Raw genomic sequence first — 19,777 nt, 5'->3', positions numbered from 1 at the left:
AGCCTCCATTTAAACCATTTATGTTCCTCTTGGGTTCATGCATAATTCGTGATCTATGATTTACCTTGCCTACATTTTCGGGCCATCGAATCTCAGCCCAAGACGTTCTTATCAGTTTAAATTCAAGTAGCCCTTGTCTCGAAACACTAGCCATTAATTATCCATTCAAAGTGCTTTGAAAAACGTTTTCTACTTTTCACCAAAATTTCCACAACGATTCATCGAAACACGATATATTAATCGTTCGGACACTGATTCAAATGTTAATTTGTATTCTGCTTCATAAAAATTACCTCATGGCACCGATGACATGTACCTTATCAATGATTTGTGAAGCTATTGTTGCAGGGATGACGGCTAATTTTGTGCCGGACAAGTAGGTGGGATAAACATTTACCAAAATGTGAACTACCGACTATTCACAAATGTTCACAATTGAAAATGAAAAAGGTCAAGAACATTGCAATCGAAAGCTTCAGAAAACACATACGTTGCCTGTTTTAAGATGGAACAAAAGTCCATGTGACTTGTCTACGTCATAAACAGAGTCATCAAACCGGAGGGAACGACGTACACTGCAACCTCACCAACGGATATAAACCAAAGATGTACATAAAGATTTTTGGCCCGGGGAAGGGGGACAAAAAATGGAACAAGCGCCAGGGATACACAACTGAAGCCGCTGCTAACGTTTGGCACTCGCTTCGGGTTTCACCCAGTATAATAAAAAAGAAGATAACGAGCTTGCCAAAGGAGTGACGCTAAAACAAATCATGCTTGAATAATCTGGGTAGGGAGGGGCCACTGCACGCTCCAAAAGTAAAATCGAAAGATAATAACCACACAAGTATCTATTTGATGCAAAAACATGTCCGTGTATTTGAAAAAAACATCATCTCTTACGATCTCACATTTGACCGCAAACAAATATATAAACTTATGTAAGCTCTCACAAAAGGCTAATGTATATATAGTCCGTCATTATTCTAAAGATCCTGAGATGCACTGAGTCGAAATCAACCATTACTAGACCTAATCATCCCGATTAAACGAAGCTCCTCGTACACTCTGTAGTTAACGCGCGACATTCATCTAAGAATGTATGGGAAGATAATAGATAAAGCGTTTATGTCTCCACTTCAACGAAATTTCAAATTCTAAGGTAATATCACAAGGAGTCTCTTAATCTTTTACAATACTTTGAAACTTCTCAGACTGAGATCTATAGTGCTATTAAGTCCTGAGCTATTCATTTGGAAACCTTGTCAATTATACTCCTTCTTACAGGAGGAGCCTGTTTTTAGTTTAAGTTCCATCAAAAATAAAACATAACGAAACCACCAGGCTATCTTTTACTTTATAAATATACGTTGCTGATAAGAAGAGAGTGATATGTACACAAGCCAATCAATCAAAAGTCATAATTCAGAAAAAGCAGCACTATATGGCGACTCATAAACGATTTTGTCCTGGAACGTGGGACTTCAAGCAAGGAAACGTCTTTAAACTGTCTCCCATCACAGAGTTTGCAGATCAGGATAGAAGAAGCTCGAATGATATCAAATATAACGAAAATATCAAAACGGTCTAGATTCTGGCGAAACTTCTCCAGCAAAGGGACAGCAACGTCTAAAAAGAATTAAGGGCCTTCAACGTTTATAAATTAGCCCAGTTTCTAGACTATCTACAAGTCCATCTTTTCTTCTTTTCAAAGCAGCTTAAACCTTAATTCACGACGCATCCCCTTTTCTGTTGTAGCCGAGAGAAGTTCCTCCTGACCTCTCGTACCCTAACATGATCTTGACCGTATCTCGAAATAAAAATTACCAGTGCACGATCAAGACAATGCTTGGCCTCTTGGAGTTCGCCCAGGTCACTGTGCAAATTACCCAGATTCTTGTAAGAGGCTGCAACATCAACATGATCAGGTCCTAGCTTCTTCCGACGAATCTCCAGTGCACGCTTATGGTAGTCTTTTGCTTGATCTGTTTCGCCCAGCGCTTTGTGTAAATTACCCAGATTGTTGTAAGAGGCTGCAATATCAACATGATCAGGTCCAAGCTTCTTCAGACGAATCACCAGTGCACGCTTATAGTAGTCTTTTGCTTGATCTGCTTCGCCCAGCGCTTTGTGTAAAATACCCAGATTGTTGTAAGAGGCTGCAACCTTAACATGATCAGGTCCCAGCTTCTTCAGACGAATCTCCAGTGCACGCTTATGGTAGTCTTTTGCTTGATCTGTTTCGCCCAGCGCTTTGTGTAAATTACCCAGATTGTTGTAAGAGGCTGCAACATCAACATGATCAGGTCCAAGCTTCTTCAGACGAATCTCCAGTGCACGCTTATAGTAGTCTTTTGCTTGATCTGTTTCGCCCAGGTCACTGTGTAACATACCCAGATTGTTGTAAGAGGCTGCGACATCAACATGATCAGGTCCTAGCTTCTTCAGACGAATCTCCAGTGCACGCTTGTGGTAGTCTTTTGCTTGATCTGTCTCGCCCAGCGCTTTGTGTAAATTACCCAGATTGTTGTAAGAGGCTGCAACATCAACATGATCAGGTCCAAGCTTCTTCAGACGAATCTCCAGTGCACGCTTATAGTAGTCTTTTGCTTGATCTGTCTCGCCCAGATCACTGTGTAAACTACCCAGATTGTTGTAAGAGGCTGCAACCTTAACATGATCAGGTCCCACCTTCTTCAGACGAATCTCCAGTGCACGCTTATAGTAGTCTTTTGCTTGATCTGTTTCGCCTCGCACGTTGTGTAAAATACCCAGATTGTTGTAAGAGGTTGCAACATCAACATGATCAGGTCCAAGCTTCTGCAGACGAATCTCCAGTGCACGCTTATAGTAGTCTTTTGCTTGATCTGTTTCGCCCAGGTCACTGTGTAAAGTACCCAGATTGTTGTAAGAGGCTGCAACATCAATATGATCAGGTCCCAGCTTCTTCAGCTCAATCTCCAGTGCATGATTATAGTAGTCTTCTGCTTGGTCTGTTTTGCCCAGCTCACTATGTACAATACCCAAGTTGCTGTAACATGCTGCTTTTTTCAGGTCCTCTCCTTCGTGACTTGATTCAATCATTTTTAACTGCAATTTATAAAAGACTATCGCTGCTCCCAACTCACTGTGGTCATGGCACATGTCACCGAGGGTGCAAAGGCCACCAGGGTAAGAACTCAAAGACTTAAGTGCTCTTTCGGAGAATTCTGGCTTTTCTCTTCTAATTACCACATGTTCAAGTTTTAAGCTTAACATCTTTAAATGGGGAGCTAATTTTGTTCCCACATCAATAGAAGCTAATTTTTCGAATTTTGAGAATGACATTACAGCCCCATGTACCACTTCGTAAACTTCATCCTTTGTCCAATCTTTCGTCGCAGATTTAATAACATCGTGAACAATACCATGAGCTCGAATATAGACACCACTCACTTTTTCTTTTTCCTCTTCTTCTTCCTCTTCTTCTTTCTCTTCTTCTTCCTCCTCTTCTTCCTCTTCTTCTTTTTCTTCAATCAGCAATAATGAACATTGATTCATTCTCATTCTCATCATATCTTCATCTTCAAAATCTTCATCTACTGCTCTGATGTACTCGATAACAGCTTCTTCAAGGATCGGCTGTAATGCACACACAGAGAGAAAATTGAAGATGTGACGGAAAATTATATCGTCCGCCATCGCCTTTTCGACAGCGAGTGTTATTACTTTGGTCATGGAGTTTGGATAGCTTGGATTGCTCTCAGCAAGTCTGATTTCAGTATTACTTCGTTTCCCCTCTTCCAATTTCTTCAGGTAGTCGCTCCAGCCAAACTTCGAGGATACCTTACTCTGACGAACTTGTCGCACATACGTGGCTGCAGCCGCTAGGGCAAGTGGCTGGTAGTCTAATACCTTAGCAACTTCTTTCTCTATGTCATTAATTGGGATATCAGAAAGAATGCTCAGCAAAGAGCATGCGTCGTTAGGTTGCATTCCTGCGCTGACGGAAAGGTTTTGTACGGAAGAGCTTGTTAACGGCATAGACGCAGTGCCCTGCGTTGTTATTAGCATCTGGCCCCTTGCCCACACCTCGTTTCCTGCATCAGGCAAATGACCGCTTGAAAGAGAGTTCCCATTATCAACTACCACCAGCCATGAAGTGTAATGCTTAATTTTTGCACTTATTAGGGACTTGAGATATGAAATCTTGTCGTCTGTGTTCAAATCCTTCGAGCCGTAAGTGTTTGTTATTTCATATCCGGGACATTTGCAATGTTGAGCAAAATCGACATACGAGTTCAAAATTGTTTCTGGGCTTTCAGCATTCAGTGTCATGACAAATGAAGCTGCGGAAGGTGTTTCTTTGACTTCGTCGTAGAATCGCTTGGCTGCTAAACGGGCCAGCTGAGATTTGCCACTTCCTGGATTTCCTGACAAATACAGTATGCTCATCCCATCATCGGTGCGTTTTAATGTTTGCAGGTTTCGCATAATTTCATCAACTTCAGATTCTCGAGCAGCGATGAGGTGTGTTGGTTTAGGAGGGAGAATGCAAAATGGAGAGACATCTGCGTGTAACTGTTCTTGCAAGGCAAGCCTCTGTTCTTCTTTTACTTGAAGTACCTTTTCTTTCTCTTGAAGTTCTTTTTCTTTTCCTTTAAGTTCCTTTTCCTTCTCTTTAAGTTTTTGTCTCAGGTCGTTAACCTCCCTTAAAACTTTACTTAACTCCTCTGTGGGCAAGGCTGTTTGATTTTGGACTTCATTGATTTTTAATGTGGGAAGACCGAGGGCGACGAATGCAGTTTTCACCCGCGATATAACAATATTGAAATCTCCGTCAGAGAGTTGGCCTGCTTCGTCATGTGCGATTTCATTCCGAATATTTCTTATATCATCTATGTTTGATCGAACCACTGAATTGAGACCGTGGATACAGTCTGAAAAAAGAATAGCGTAAAAGAGCATGGTACAATCCCATTTAGCTCTATCGCCATTTTTCATGGTTGATAACAGCCGTGCGTTTTTCCTTCTGTTCTTTAGGGACTCCCCATTCCAAAAGTCCAGTCCATTTTTAGGTTGATCTTTCCATTCTCCTAGTCTTGTCTTGTGGCGACTGTCCCATTCTTGTTTAAAGATTGTTCGCAGACCCTCTGTTATAATATCAGTGACAACGTAACAAATCCTGAAGTAATTTAGCTGCTCTTCCGTGTATTCAAATGCAGCGGCCATTTCTTGTTTGAACCTGCGCAAAACCAAAGTTTTGTTAATGGGCATCAGGGTTGTCTTTGCAAATAGTATATGTGTCAAGATCTAGCAATACGCGCTTAGACATGTTTTTTTTAGGAAAGGGGCGTGTCAGAAACAATGAAGTCAATTTCCTTTATTCACAGGGTGGAGCTAAATTGACGCCAGGACTAGGGATATGAAGGAAAATTGAGCAGCAAAGAATCAAGGCTACTTTTTAACAACTTCACATCATTTTTTTTCTCAATTTAATTTGAATGTATCAACAAAGTTGAAATGGTAAATTGGCCACCGTTACGATTATAAAAGCTGACGTTTCGAGCGTTAGCTCTTCGTCGGAGCGAAGGGCTAACGCTCGAAACGTCAGCTTTTATAATCGTAACAGTGGCCAATTTACCATTTCAACTTTGTTGATATATTCAAATTATTTCGTTACCCCCACCGACGCAGCCCCAAACAGTTTCTTTAGAAACTATCAGCCTTTATTTTTTTGACTCATCCGAAGAAGCAAACGAAGTTAACTCTGATTTTACTAATTTTTGTTCAAATATGCGACTTAAGGAAAATCGATCACTTACCTCGTCAATTCCGCGTTAACTTTCCTGCAAAAACTGATACCGCACGAGTCCCTCGTCAGGTAAAGAATTTTCCTATAATAAAGAAAATGTTTAAAGCATCGGGAATACTGTCTAAGTCTGAGAACTGATGGTCAAAGTCAATAATTTCTAAGCTATACGAATTTTTTTCCGTCTTCTCAGTTTATCTTTTTTGCGTCCGAGGTAATTAGTTTTGATAATCTTACTTAATAAGGTCTCTTAACATTGAATTCCATTCTCTCAGCTCACTTTCTAGTGATCAATAAAGAATCGCTTCTCACTTCATTCAAGTATGATAGCGTTAAGTAAAAACCAGCCATCACTCTTAGATAAATACTAGAGAACTTTGCCAACCTGAGCCGAAATAAATTCCCAGCGTACTTTATAAAATGATACACACCACACGTGACGGTTAACTTTAATTTACGTCAACTCGTGAACTGAGGTTTCTTCACGAATGGAAATTATCACTCTGATTCTATAGATCGATAACAAAACCAAATTCAGAGAAAAAAGTTATCTGGAACTCACTTGAATCAGTAACTTAGATAATACATACCGTTCTGGAAGTTTGGGAAACCTTTGGAATACTTAAACTGTCTGCGTTCAAAGGTTGAATAGTTAAGAATCACATGCATTTAAAGCTGCACACAGCAGCATATCCGGTGTTTTATGTATCATAAGCTAAATAACGCTGGCATTGTGATTGGTTCTTACCAATGATCGACTGGAGGACAGACGCATTTATCATATAAAACAATCAGAATTCTAGCGCATTAGATCATATCCACATGTATTTTGCGCTATATAAGTAATAATAAATTGAATAATAGATCATCCATGATGCCGTGGGTCTGTTTAGTAATAGATCACAGAAGACGTCAAAATAGTAAGAACATCAGTGACACACTCTGCTGTGCCTCACGTGACACTTTTGTCATCTATTATTGAACAGATGCATGGCAACATGTCATCTATTTTTCTTTTGTTTGAGAAGTATTAAGAATAGTTTGTTTTGATTTCTGATCCATCACCTCTTACCGCAAAGTAACACGGAGATCTGAACGACTTTGATCTGATTAGTAAATAAATATTAGAAATTCTCATGCTGTTCGACAATCTAGACGGCTCCTAACAGCGGAAGGAAGCCTTCTGCATTTAGTGCTGCCACAGATCTGCTCTGGGTTTCTGTTGCTTGAGGTTTCTTTCGCAAGAATTTTCAAATCTATTTACTTTTTGTTCACGGCTTATGTAACTGTTATCAGTCAAGGCTTACTTTCACGGCAAGTGATCTGTAATGAAAGATAAGTGAAAATGACAAAACGGGGTCGGTGTTAAAAGTTGGTAGAGAGACAGAATTCTTTCCAGCCTGAGCCAAGAGATATATTTGACATAATAAGCGTTCTTTTATGCAATATTGACGTTTGGAACAAGTTTAAGAAGACATTTCACGAAAAGCACTTTTGTTGAGGGGTTTTACCACTCGCTTGGCAAATTAACAAGATGTACTGAGACTCTGTAATTTTCTTCTTTATTCTCTCTCTTGTTCCACTGCTTATTTCTACTACTTTCAGCAAGGAGTGCTCCAGTATTAAATACAAAAATCACAGACATGTTTGGGCTAGCTAACCGTGGGAACTTCCAAAACAGGATGCTCAGTGTTGGTAAAACTCAAGGTCAGTTTTACCAACTCAAACATGACCACCTAGCAAACTAGTTATCTTCAACCATAACAAAGGATTAAAATGTCTAGCACGGTAAGTGCTGAGCCAAGTTCAAAATAGCACGTAGGGGCGAAAAGGTGAGACTTAATAAAACAAAAGGTAAACCTAAAAATGCTTGAAATAACGAGCCTTGAAAACGCTCTACAACACTTGTTTTGTTGGCTATTTATTTCGTTTCTTCTTCATCTCACGGACATTAGATCTCAAAGCTTCAAAGGCTTTGGCAGTTTGTTCGCAGCTGGATTATCTCACTGAGTTCTGGAACTATCACTACAGTGCTGGTATACTGTGGCAATGCAGTGCTGGTATACTGCGGCACTGCAGTGCTGGTATACTGTGACACTACAGTGCTGGTATACTGTAACACTAAACAGAGTTTTATCTCTTGAGGTCCTCTTATCTCTTCCACCTCTAGTCCTTAAAATGGATGATTCTCCCAGCAAAATTTCTGGAGTTTTAATGAAGTTGTGGAAGCCGTAATCCGCTGCTTTTTGCCCCTTGCGTTTTTCATAATTACTGTCAACTCTGCTAAACAGTTCCGTCTTTTTTTCATTTGATACGGTCAGCATATTAGACAATGGATCGTATCAGTTAGAGTATCAAAAGAACGTAAGGTCACAAACATCTCTTTTCTAACCTAAAGCGACGATAGCAGAAGTCGCAGTGCAATTATATCTTTTTGCTAAAATAGTTTTCTGTATTACGCTCCTTCTCCTGCGGCGTGTTTCGTATCAAGATAAGTATTCTACAATGTTCGCTTGTTTCTTTTTCGTTTGAAACGAGTTGTATCTGCTACGCATAACTTTCAGGTAAGTGAATTAAAGTTTGCTTCACGTTGTCAAAGTTCTAGAAACTTTTCGTGAGGTAATAATACTTTATCAGCAATAAAGAATATATGCTGCTTTCTGTAGTCAACAAAACACTTGAGGAACTCGCATGCGAAAGCTAATCTGGCTTCGTCGCAATGCACATAAATCACGTCTCTAGGCAAGACAGCACAAGAGACTTCGAGAGATTTCATTGGAAGGCCGCACAATACTTATAAAGCGATGATCGAATAATTTTGACGCCATATCAATGGGCCATTTGAACTGCTTTTGTTTTGCTGAAGTAAGAAAGACAGGTTTTTGGGTTACGTCAGTTAAGAGAAAATAGTTTGTATTTTCCAGGTTACTTTTCTTTACACTCACTCAAACAAACTTTGATCGTTGAAAAATGATCAACTGGAATGAAAGGATGACTTAAACTGAAAATAGAGCTGGTAAAGACCTTCTTCAGCTTGAGCTAAGAAATCCATTTGAAATAAGAAGCAACCTGCTTTGGAGTATTGAAGATATTCGGTGCCCGACCAAACATAGAAGTTCTTTTGTTGAGTTGATAAACTCAGAATATTAGATTAAAGAAATTACAAAGCATAACAAAATAACATCAATAACATTTTCACTTATGTAAGGGAATTTGCGTTAAGGAAGATGGGAGAAATCACGGTTAAATTTCATCTTGTTACGGTCTCATGAAGCTCCTTCTCTTCCAATATAGCAATTCTAGGAAGTAGTTTTCGTTTGAAAAGAGTTGTATCTGCTACTCATAAATTTCATGCAAATGAAACTAAGGTACTTGCTCCTGTCAAGTTTTGGAAACTTTTTGGTGGTGATTGATCATCTGCGATAAAGAATATAGGCTGCTTTCTGTAGTCAACAAAACACTCGACGAACGCGAAAGCGAAAACTTCTTTGGCCTTCAGGCAGAACACCTTATCTACCTCCCTAAATAGCTGCACTCTGCAAGTTTAATATCAATTGTTTTACTGATAACTATTGAATTTGCTTTGGTTTGATTCTTTGTCCATCATCTCTCCGCAGCAAACAACACTAGGATGTGCCTCGACACGTTAACCTTCATTATTTTTCGAAGTTCTTTCGCTCTACAAAAGTCTGGAAAATTCGTCATTAAGTTGGGTACGATAACCTTACTTAGCGTGGAAGAAGTGAGACGGGGGGGGGGGGTAGATTGAGCTTACCCCATCCCCACTCCCTCCCTGTTCACATTAAAATACAATTCCATATGTATTATTTGCTTCTATACCATTCCGAAAGAATATTGTACACCGCACCGCAATACGCTATATAAGTAAAATAATAAAGTTGTTATAATCATTATCATTAAGTGATAGTTACCTCCAAATGTGATTCACATGAAATCGATGCCAGTGATTTGTCCAACATACACAAATAGAAACACTGAAACAAAAAATGCGTGCGTAAGACTACGCAATCGGAAAGAGAATAAGTAAGAAAGAAAACCGACGCAAGGACAATATGAGCTATTTAGAAGCTAATAACCAAGAACATGAAAGTGAAACTGATTAGTTACATACTGTGACCTTCAGAAATAATCTCTAGACATTGCATCATTTTTTATGGCACCTTTAAAGCCACAAACGTCAGACTTGCGATTTCTGCGCTGATCCGTTGAGTTTATGAGCAGAGCTACTTAATGGGGGTTGAGTCAAATTATAGAGCAAATCTAAATTCTGTTCGAGAATGTGTCAAAGTCCTTTTCAGAGCAGCAACAAGGATAAGACTCCACAGTTAAGCCTCTGTAGAGAATGTAAATATCTCTTGTCTGAAACAACTACTAAAATCGGTTCTGAATTTCGTTTAGGCGTCAAAATTCCAACCAGACAAGACAAGAAACTTAAAATTGCTCATCCGCAACCAGCCTTCAACTCGTAAACAGGAACACGAAAGTGAAACCAGTGTGTTACCTATTGTGACCTTAGCCTTGAAATAATAATCCCACGACACGCGTCTTTTAACAGCAAATGCGCTGATCCGTTACGTGTAAATAGAACTATTTCATCGGAATGGGGGACGTTGGAGGAGGTAAGTCAAAAAATGAAAAAGTGGTAGAGCAAAGCACATCAGTTCTTCCCCGGTCCCTTAGGCAATTTTTCAAGAAATTCTCGAAGCGGTTCTATTAATACAAAGCAGATAAAGGGCAACATTAGGGGAATACTAAACGTTGAATGATTTACCGCCTGCTCTCGTGTTTGGTGTGATATTTCAAGTAATAGGAGTCAGTAAGTAATCTTGAACAGAGGTCAACCATATTCGAATGTCTTCTTCTAGAACGTTCTGATTAAAGTCCCTTTACCGAACGGCATTGTAACAATTTATGAAGTAAAAAATGATAAAAGCACTAAACTGAGCCTTTCACCGAAAGGAAAATTTTTGAACGAACAGTTTAGTATTCAGTTCACCGGTTATCTTCAGCGAAAACATTCAGCATTTTCTTTATAGTAAAAATTTAGAGCCAGCTGAAAGTATATAGGGTTAGAAAATTAGGGGGGAAACGTGTCTGGAAAACGATGATGCAGAGAAGATCTTAATCGACTGCGGAGTTGTCTGTGTCCATTTCTTTCTACGGTTTTACCTTAGACAACATACATTCGAAAATCTTCCCATTTTCAAAACAGACCTAACGTGCTTATTGGCAAGAAACTTAACGATCTTCGTTCGTGATCAATCTCGAGAGCAAAGACATGTAGCTCTTGTTGTTGTCCAAAGATAGGTAGATGTTTAGTTTAAATTTCATAAGTGGCAAGTCCTGGCCCTTTACGGAAACAACTAAATTACGCTCTGACATAATGTACTTACCAGTGAGACTTATTTCAGTGCCTTGAGGAACACAGTAAGGTTGTTAAATACTATTGTTGATCTGATCATCTTTTCACTGCCGTTTTAGATCGTGATGGGCTGGCACGAAGAATAAAGACTCCAGACCGTTTCCTTGCTATCGAAACGTTCCAATTTACATCGGAGGAAAAAACAAAGCGAAATAAGCGATGAGGTTTTTCATTCACCAAATAAAGAATCGCTGTACATCTGTCCGGTTAAGAGACTTTATTATCCAACTACACCAAGACGAGTACAAATAACGCCATAGACGAGTACAAATATCACGCGGTATTTGTACTCGTCTATTGTAGTACCGGTTAAACAGGTTTTCTCGCATCGGGCGAGAATTGAATTGTGGTTACGAAAAAAATAAATAAGCAAGGGGCGAACAATTTGAATCATATTTCCGACGAAAAAGAGTCAAAATGGCTAGCAAATATATGTCCAAGTTCATTAGATGAATCGAACGAAGAAAAACAGCTTGACGACCAGAAAATTTCTTCATTAATGAAGAAAAGAGAAATAGCGACACAACAACGCGCCAATTCCGTTCCGCTTCGCATACTTCTGTCACGCACTCCCCGCAAATAAAATCCGCGAAACTCGCCCACGCTGAAGTAACAGTTTGGCGTGTTGGATAATAAATAAATTATTAGACATTTGGTTGTGTAGTATCGCTGAGTATTTTTACGAGTTGTGCCGTATTTTGACGAGCCCGTAGGGCGAGTCAAAATACAAATAACGAGTAAAAATACTCAGCGATACTACAAAACAAAACGTGTAATAAGATATATATACTTCGCGAAATGAATGAAGGACAAATTCCCAAATTGTTTTCCACAAAATGAAATCGACTTAGCTGTTGGTAAATGTTTAAAATGGAGCAGGCCTAAATTCGTTCATAGAGCCGTTAAGTATAACACTTCGCGCACACGAGCATGGATTTGTGACAAAACTCTTAAAGGTTCGTACACGGAGCTATAGTCTTGTTATATACGTACAGACACTTAGTTGCTTCTCCATCTAGATTACAAATGATCTAGTCTTACTTCTTTGAGGATTTTAGGGGCTATTGAAGCTTTGCATCGATATATTTCTCCAGAAAAAAAGCAAGACTCCTCTTGAAGGTGAACTGGACACCAAACCGAAAGCCACTAAAGATTATTGCGAAACATACCTGATGACACAGTGTCTATTTTTACACCTGATCTGCGCGTGATCTCATCAGAAATAAAACAGCAGAAGATTGTCTTGTTGGGTAAGGTTAGAGAGTTAGGAGTGGGAGGGTCATTTAGGAAGTTTCATTGTTTTGGGCTCCAAAGACAAGCGAACCTGTTACAGCAGCGTTTGACAAGTTTGACAAGTTCTTTTTTTTTTTCGAAGGAGCGCTTTGCTCGTTGGCGAAAGTTAAGAGGTCCATCGACGTCACGCTGCCTTTAAGTCATCGCTACATTCAGGGAATCCGACTCTGGATTCCTACTAGCGAAAGCAGTTTTGCATCTAGTGCTACCACGACTATGTTCCTGCAGTTTTCTGTTCCTTGATGTCTCTTTTGCGAGAATTCGCAAATTTATTTACTTTCTCTTCTCGGCTTGTGTAACCCGTGATGAGTCAAGGAATAAGTTTTCTTTCTTGTTCGTTTGAAAGAAGTTGTATCTGCTACACGTAACGTTTACGTAAGTAAATTAAAGTTTACTTAACGTTGTCAAAGTTATAGAAATATTTTAGTGAGGTGGTAATACTTCATCTGCCATAAATAATATAGGCTCCTTTCTGAAGTCAACAAAACACTTTAGGAACTCGCAAGCGAAAGCTAATCTAGATTCGTCGCAATCCAAGTTAATCACGTCCCAAAATAGCAGCCGACACCCTGCAGGTACTATGCAAATGTTTGGACTGAAAACCACTTTGTTGCGGTTTTTCGTCCATAATCTGGCGCTGCAAAATGACACTTTTGATGTGCTTTGACCCATTAATCAAAATTATTGTTCTAACTCCTATCGCTCTCCTTAAGTGTCAACAATTCGCGGCTGACTTCAGAGGACGCTTATATATCCAGAAGACCATAAAGAAATTTAAGACACTTCGAGAGATTTTATATGGAAGGTCGCACAATACTTGTAAAGCGTTAATCAAATGATCATGACGTCATATCAACGGGCCATTTGAACTGCTTTTGTTTTGCTGAAGTAGTGAAGGCAGGCTTCTGTGGTTACGTCAATTAAGTAGAAATAGTTTACTTTTCCTGGTTACGTTTCGTTGCACTCGCCCAAACAAAATTTGATCGTTGAAGAAAAGTCAAGAAGTCAAAAAGTCAAAAAAGTCAAAGTCAAAAAGTTCAAGAAAAGTCAACTTGAACTGAAAATAAAACTGGTAAAGACTTTCTATAACTTGAGCTAAGAAGTCCATTTGAAGTAACAAGCAACCTGCTTTGAAGCATTGATATTTGGAGTCCAACCAAACATAGGAGTTCTTTTGTTGAGTTGATGAACTCAGAATATTAGATTACGAAATTACAAAGCATATCAAAATAACATCAACAACATTTCTACTGATTTATGGGAATTTGTGCTAAGGAAGATGGAAGAAATCACGGTCAAATTTCATCTTGTTACGGTCTCATGAAGCTCCTTCTCCTCCTATATAGGAACTCTAGGAAGTATTTTTCGTTTGAAAAGAGTTTTATCTGCTTCTCATAACTTTCATGCAAGTGAAATTAAGGTACTTATTGCTGTCAAGTTTTGGAAACTTCTCGTGAGGTGGTGATTTATCATCGGCGATAAAGAATATAGGCTCCTTTCAGTCAACAATAACTAGTCAACAAAACACTCTATGAACTCGAAACCGAAAGCTTCTTTGGCCTTGAGGCAAAACAAATTATCTACATCCCTAAATACCTGCACCCTGCAGGTTTTATATCAATTGTTTTACTGACAACTATTGAATTCGCTTTGGTTTGATTCTTGGTCATTATCTGTCCGCAGCAAAACAACACTAGGATGTGCCTTGACACGTTAATCTTAATTAGTTTTCAAAGTTCTCTCGCTTAAAAAGAGTCTGGAAAATTCTTCGTTAACGTGGTTGTAATAACCTTACTTAGCGTAAAAAGTGAGAAGGGGGGTAAGATGGAGCTTACCCAACCCCCCCCCTCCCTCCCTGTTCCACATTATATTAAAGTTCCTTATGTATCATTAGCTATTATACCATCCCTATAGACTATTGTACAGCGCATCGTAATGCGCTATATATGTAAAATAATAGTTATTATTTTCATTATCATTAAGTGATAGTTACCTCCAAATGTGATTTACATGAAATCGATGCCAGTGGTTTCTCCCAACATACACAAATAGAAACACTGAAACAAACAATGCGTGCGTTAGGCAATCGGAAAGAGAATAAGTAAGAAAAAAAACCGACGCAAGGAGAATATGGACGTTCTTCTCGTAGTCTGCATACATGAATAAGAACAAAGCGCAAAACTGACACGACAACCGCAGATTCCATTAGCTTGATGAAAGCGCGAATGAAAAATCTGAATAGTGTTGCGAGGGAACCTGCACTAAGAGCCCTAGCAAGTCACGTATTGTTGAAATATTTTTTGCTGGAGTTCGCTTCGTTCACTTGATGAGACTTGAAACAAACTCGCTTGTGATCACTCAAGGATTACAATTGAGGTGGATCATAATAGTTGCAAAATTTGAAATCGGAACGGGAACAGGACTTTGATTATTATCGGCAAAGAAAGTATACTTTTCGCAGTCTATTCAAGCCTTTATCAGAATTCTTTTCCATAGTCATTCGAGTTCATCCGATAAGTTGATACACTCAGTAAATCTTGTCATAAAATCGTGAAGCGTATCAAAATAGCATCACTTACATTTTCACAAAACGATATTTGAAGAATGGGACAAGAAAGCGTGGTGAAACTTCACGTTGTTGCTGAGCTGGCTAATCTTTCTGCTCCAAACAGTCGTCAAATCTTTCAAAGCGAATGTCGCATCCATCTTAGGACGGATAGTTTTTTGGTTTAATTTACACTAATTTAACCTCGCTTGAAAGCAGTTGTAGTTTTGGTTATCCTTAGGTGTAACTGAAATAAAGTCATCTTACCATTGTCAAACTTTCAGACACCTCATAGCAAGATAGTAGTACTCCTTTTGCGATAAAGAATAGAGGCTGCTCTCCGTGATCAAAAAAGCACCCGGTGAACACGAAAGCGAAAGCTAATCTGGCTTCGACACCAAACACATCAATGACGTCTCTAAATAGCTGCACCCTGCAGGCTATATCAATTGTTTTACTGACAACTATTAATTAAATTCACTTGATTTGTTATGATGTTTGGTCATCATCATCCCAGTGAGAAAAATTACGCTTAAATGTGCTTTGAACCGTTGATCTGTATCATATTTTAAACTTCTTTCGCTTGCCATAAGTGTGGAATTCGAGGCTGATGACCTCAAAAGTTATAGATATCTCTAGTTATTAAAAACTGGATCATTCGATAATGCAATTCAAGACTTTTCATTGGCTTAGTCATTATAGTATATGAGCCAATATACCATAAACTACGATATGGTAAGCGTACGCATAAGCTTAAAATTGAAAGGGAGCTAAAAAAATGTAATAAAATTGAGTAATTTAATGTGGCGTTTTAATAAAACAATTATTCCACTCGCGTTTGTTGGATATGAGATGATAATTGCCAACTCGGCGCCACACGCCTCGTTGGCTGTCTATCATCTCATATCCAACGCGTGCTGGTGGAATAATTGTTAAATATCGCTGAGTTTCTTAAACATCTCTGATTTTTTTAAGTCCCGTCAAATTCTTAATATCACAAAAGATCCTTTGATTCAAATATTTTTAAAGGTAAAGAGTGACTTAAAATATTTCATATTCAACTTTATACTAATAATTTGGGGATTTTTCCTTGCGTCATCTACATGTCTAATCTTTTCCCCAAAATTACGGTGACATAATCAGAATTTTTAATACGACAGAAACTCTATTCATTTTAAGCACCTCTCCTGTCGATGATGTAAGGTGGAACACTCAAATTATAAAAAAGTATTGTATTGTAAGTTCTGAGGCAGAATTTTGAGCAGGGCCAAATGCTTGACTTGATATTCACTGACCCTCCCCTCCCTCCCCACTGCTATGTCTCAATACACTCCAATTTCCTTTCTGGTGTCCATTTCCCAATGGTTTGTTCGTTTAGCATCGATATAAATTTTTTCTTATTGTAATTTTCCTTACAGAAAGGTTACCGTAGCAACGATGCAGCCCTTAAGAAACACCATTCACACTTGCTTGATCTACCTGTTATTTTCAAACAAATAAGTGGCATGTATTGTCCTTATGGGATTGTAATCAGCGTATACAAACGTTCAACCCTCAAAACCCAAGGATTGATTAACAGGTAACTTTTCCCTATTTTTTTCAAATGTTATCCAGCAAACAGGTAATGAGAATACCAAACTTATTAGGAAGATGTTGTTATCCTGATCTAACTCCAAAATCTTGTAACTAATTCACAGGAAACGTGTAACAGCTACAAGGGAGAATTCACCATCAGATTGTGGGAGTAAGGTAAAGTCTGTTTACGAGCCTAGTGGCCCATTAGGCCAGTGCTTAACTCCGGTTTCTGTAGCGTGAAGCGATAAGCAGTATTTGTACTCCCCCCTGGATGGGATGCTAGTCCATCGCAGGGTTACCCCCAGCATTAACTTTGCCGGTACCCATTTAAACACCTGGGTGAAGAGAGGCACTGTGAGAGTAAAGTGCCTTGCCTAAGAACACAACATAATGTCCCGGCACGAACCCGGACCACTCGATTCAGAGTCGAGCGTACAAACCATGAGGTCACCGCGCCTCCACAGATCGTGCGAGTAAAGGGGTTAAAATAGTCGATGCAGTTGCCTTAATGCCACCTCACTTTTTTGATGATTTTAATCGCCATTGCGCCAGGTGAACAAGGCCTCGTAAAACTATAAGATTTATTAGGTACGAACATAAATGTTCCCGGGTGGATTAAGCGAATTTTATACATGATTGTCATACTGTTTTCCACAAGGATCATGGACATTTTGTTTATCGTATAAAAACCATGGGCCTTTACTGACAAAAAATTCGATGAATGACCCTAAATTGACATATAATCATTTGGCAAACACATTGTATCGAAGGACTATCCTATTAGCAATATTTCCTTTCTATTCTTTACTCTGAATTTTGCCTAAAGAACAGAAAAGTTTTCTTACCCTCTAATATTTACCTTTCTTTCCATGTCGGTCTAAACAGGTAATACTGAAGGAATTTAAGACACAGTCTAGTGCGATTGTTTCAGGGTATACTTTAATCTGTCTCCTAAGGAGAGGGTAAACAAGCTTAACTGTTTTTGTCGATTTTTTTACTTTTATTATTTGCCTAAAAGTAATGAATTAGGACTGTGACACAGGTTAACTCGATCTAGAGGCAGATGCTTTCACGTCATGCCTTTTGCTCGCGCGCAAAGCATTACCTGACATTCCGCCTCGTTTTTTAAAGTCTTAGAAACGAGACTAGCGTAGCACCTTAATTATTTGATTTTGTAAACCTCGATGAAAGTAAATTCTTAACTACTTTGATCAATATTTACCTCTACAATCCTTTCTTTCCTTTCGTACTCCGCTCGGTAACTTTCCTTTTTTTTTTAATCAGCGCACAAATTTTGTTTGTTTTTTTTTGTCCATGAATCCTTTTCAGCCTAGTGCAATGATCAATCAATCGATCAATCAATTAATCAATCAATCAATTAATACTTTATTTACCCACGTAGCGTCAAGGAGCTCATAGAGCTTGTTCAAAATACGTACGTGCCTCTAAGATTAAGAAGTTAAAAAACCTAATACATACTGTCAAAACATAATTGATTAGAAATTAAAATAACTAGCAATTAATATTAAAACTTAAGTCTGTACAGTAAAATTCAAAGTCACTTAAATACAGGTATTTAAAATTAAGATTAAAAATTATGTTTGTACGATGAAATTGAGAGTCACTTAAATACAAGTATAAAATGGAGAAGCAGCTGAGTTTGAATGTTATCAATAGCTTCTTAAAAAGTTTGATATTACTGGCCAGTTTTACACTTGTAGGTAATCCATTCCACAGCTGCGCACGCATATAAGTGGAAATTTTTTTATAAAATTTAAACTAAATTTAGGTGCGCACAAATTAATGCCGGTTCCTCTCAAATTGTACATAGTTTTCCTAAAACTACAAAAATCCCTGATATATTTGGGACCGTCGTTATGCAAATATTTATATAACAGAATAAGGTATTGTTGTTTCCTTCTATGGTCTAACGTTTCCATATTCAAGATTCGCAGCAATTCATCATAAAGGGTAGACTTGAGATAACCTAGCAGTGATCTAAGAATATAATAGTTGGCATCTTCTAGCCGATTCGCTTGCACTTTCCCCAATCCAAGAAAGAGAGGGCAACAGTATTCAAAATGAGGGAGAATGAAAGTTTTGTAGAGCCTTAACATAACATTGCCAGGGAAAAAAACGCCTGATTCTCATAAGTGCGCCACTGTTAGCGTATACCTTTTGAAGCTGTTTAGTAATGTGATCCTTGAAAGATAGCATACTATCAAGTTCAATGCCAAGTATTTTGATAGATGGCAGTGTCTCAATGACAGAGCTGTGTATGGCCAGGTATTCATTTATACTCGAAATTTATGGAGCTTGTCAGGCACCTAGCTTAGATAGCTAATGAATCGAGTAGAAAATAAATGAAAATATAATACTAAAAAGTTACAAGAAAAACTCAGAGATGATAAGTAAAATATAAGGTTAACTAATTAATTAATTAATCAATCAATTAATAACATTATTAAATACACTAAATTAACTAAATACATGCTACTGAAAAGATAGAGTACTAAACCTACATCCAGGGTAAGAATTACATTAAGTCTAAGAGCTACAAAGGGTACAATTACATACGTCAAAAGTAATTTTCCTGATACGTGTTACAAACTCTTTTAGTGTTCGTGAAGTTCTTAAGTCATTAATTAAAGAGTTCCAGGTTTTTGGACCAAAGTACCTGAAAGTATTTGGCCCATGCTTAGTAGTGTTGACTCTGGGTTGTACAAGAATCAGTTCGCCACGTAGGTTGTGTGAGTTGTTTACTTACAGGGACCAATGGGTAATGCTTGCGTCTTTGTGTTGTTGATCACCAGATGATTCTCTCGAAACCACGATGATGACCGCTCAAGACCATTATTCACTACAAATTCGAGAACCATGGGCGAGACGTCTGAGGCATACATAGTTGTGTCGTCGGCGTATAACCTCAGAGATACATCCGGTATGGCGTAGTTCAAGTCATTTATATAAATGTTAAACAGCAGCGGTCCGAGGAGAGACCCTTGGGGAACGCCCACCATTACTTCTGAGTAGTTGGAGCAAACACCGGACAACTTAACTCGCTGTCTTCGCCCCAACAAATAGGAAGAAATCAAGTTTAATGCAGACGGAGAGGAGCCATACGCTTTTA

At 38.6% G+C, this 19,777-nt stretch overlaps 2 protein-coding genes across 2 annotated transcripts in view; one reads left to right on the top strand and one right to left on the bottom strand.

Annotated features, from left to right (window-relative positions):
* The window catches only part of LOC148731466 (uncharacterized), a 424,262-nt gene that overhangs the window by 381,302 nt on the left and 23,183 nt on the right, over positions 1-19,777 (top strand). The gene's annotated exons all lie outside the window — the stretch shown is intronic.
* LOC148731468 (uncharacterized) lies at positions 853-8,717 on the bottom strand. Its single transcript, XM_088761089.1, has 2 exons — positions 5,805-8,717; positions 853-5,224 (listed from the first exon to the last, which is right to left on the bottom strand). The coding sequence occupies exon 2, from the start codon at positions 5,209-5,211 to the stop codon at positions 1,726-1,728; it is 3,486 nt and encodes a 1,161-aa protein (XP_088617215.1). The 5' UTR covers positions 5,212-5,224; positions 5,805-8,717; the 3' UTR covers positions 853-1,725.

This window comes from Stylophora pistillata, chromosome 5 (assembly GCF_964205215.1).
Source record: "Stylophora pistillata chromosome 5, jaStyPist1.2, whole genome shotgun sequence".
NCBI classification, from domain to species: domain Eukaryota; kingdom Metazoa; phylum Cnidaria; class Anthozoa; order Scleractinia; family Pocilloporidae; genus Stylophora; species Stylophora pistillata.
Note: the sequence above shows the minus strand (reverse complement) of the source record. Positions and strands in the feature narration are given on the sequence as shown.

Bases quoted from the DNA above. Each gene is read 5' to 3' on its own strand.
- LOC148731468 (XM_088761089.1), bottom strand. From the start codon at position 5,211: ATGGCCGCTGCATTTGAATACACGGAAGAGCAGCTAAATTACTTCAGG.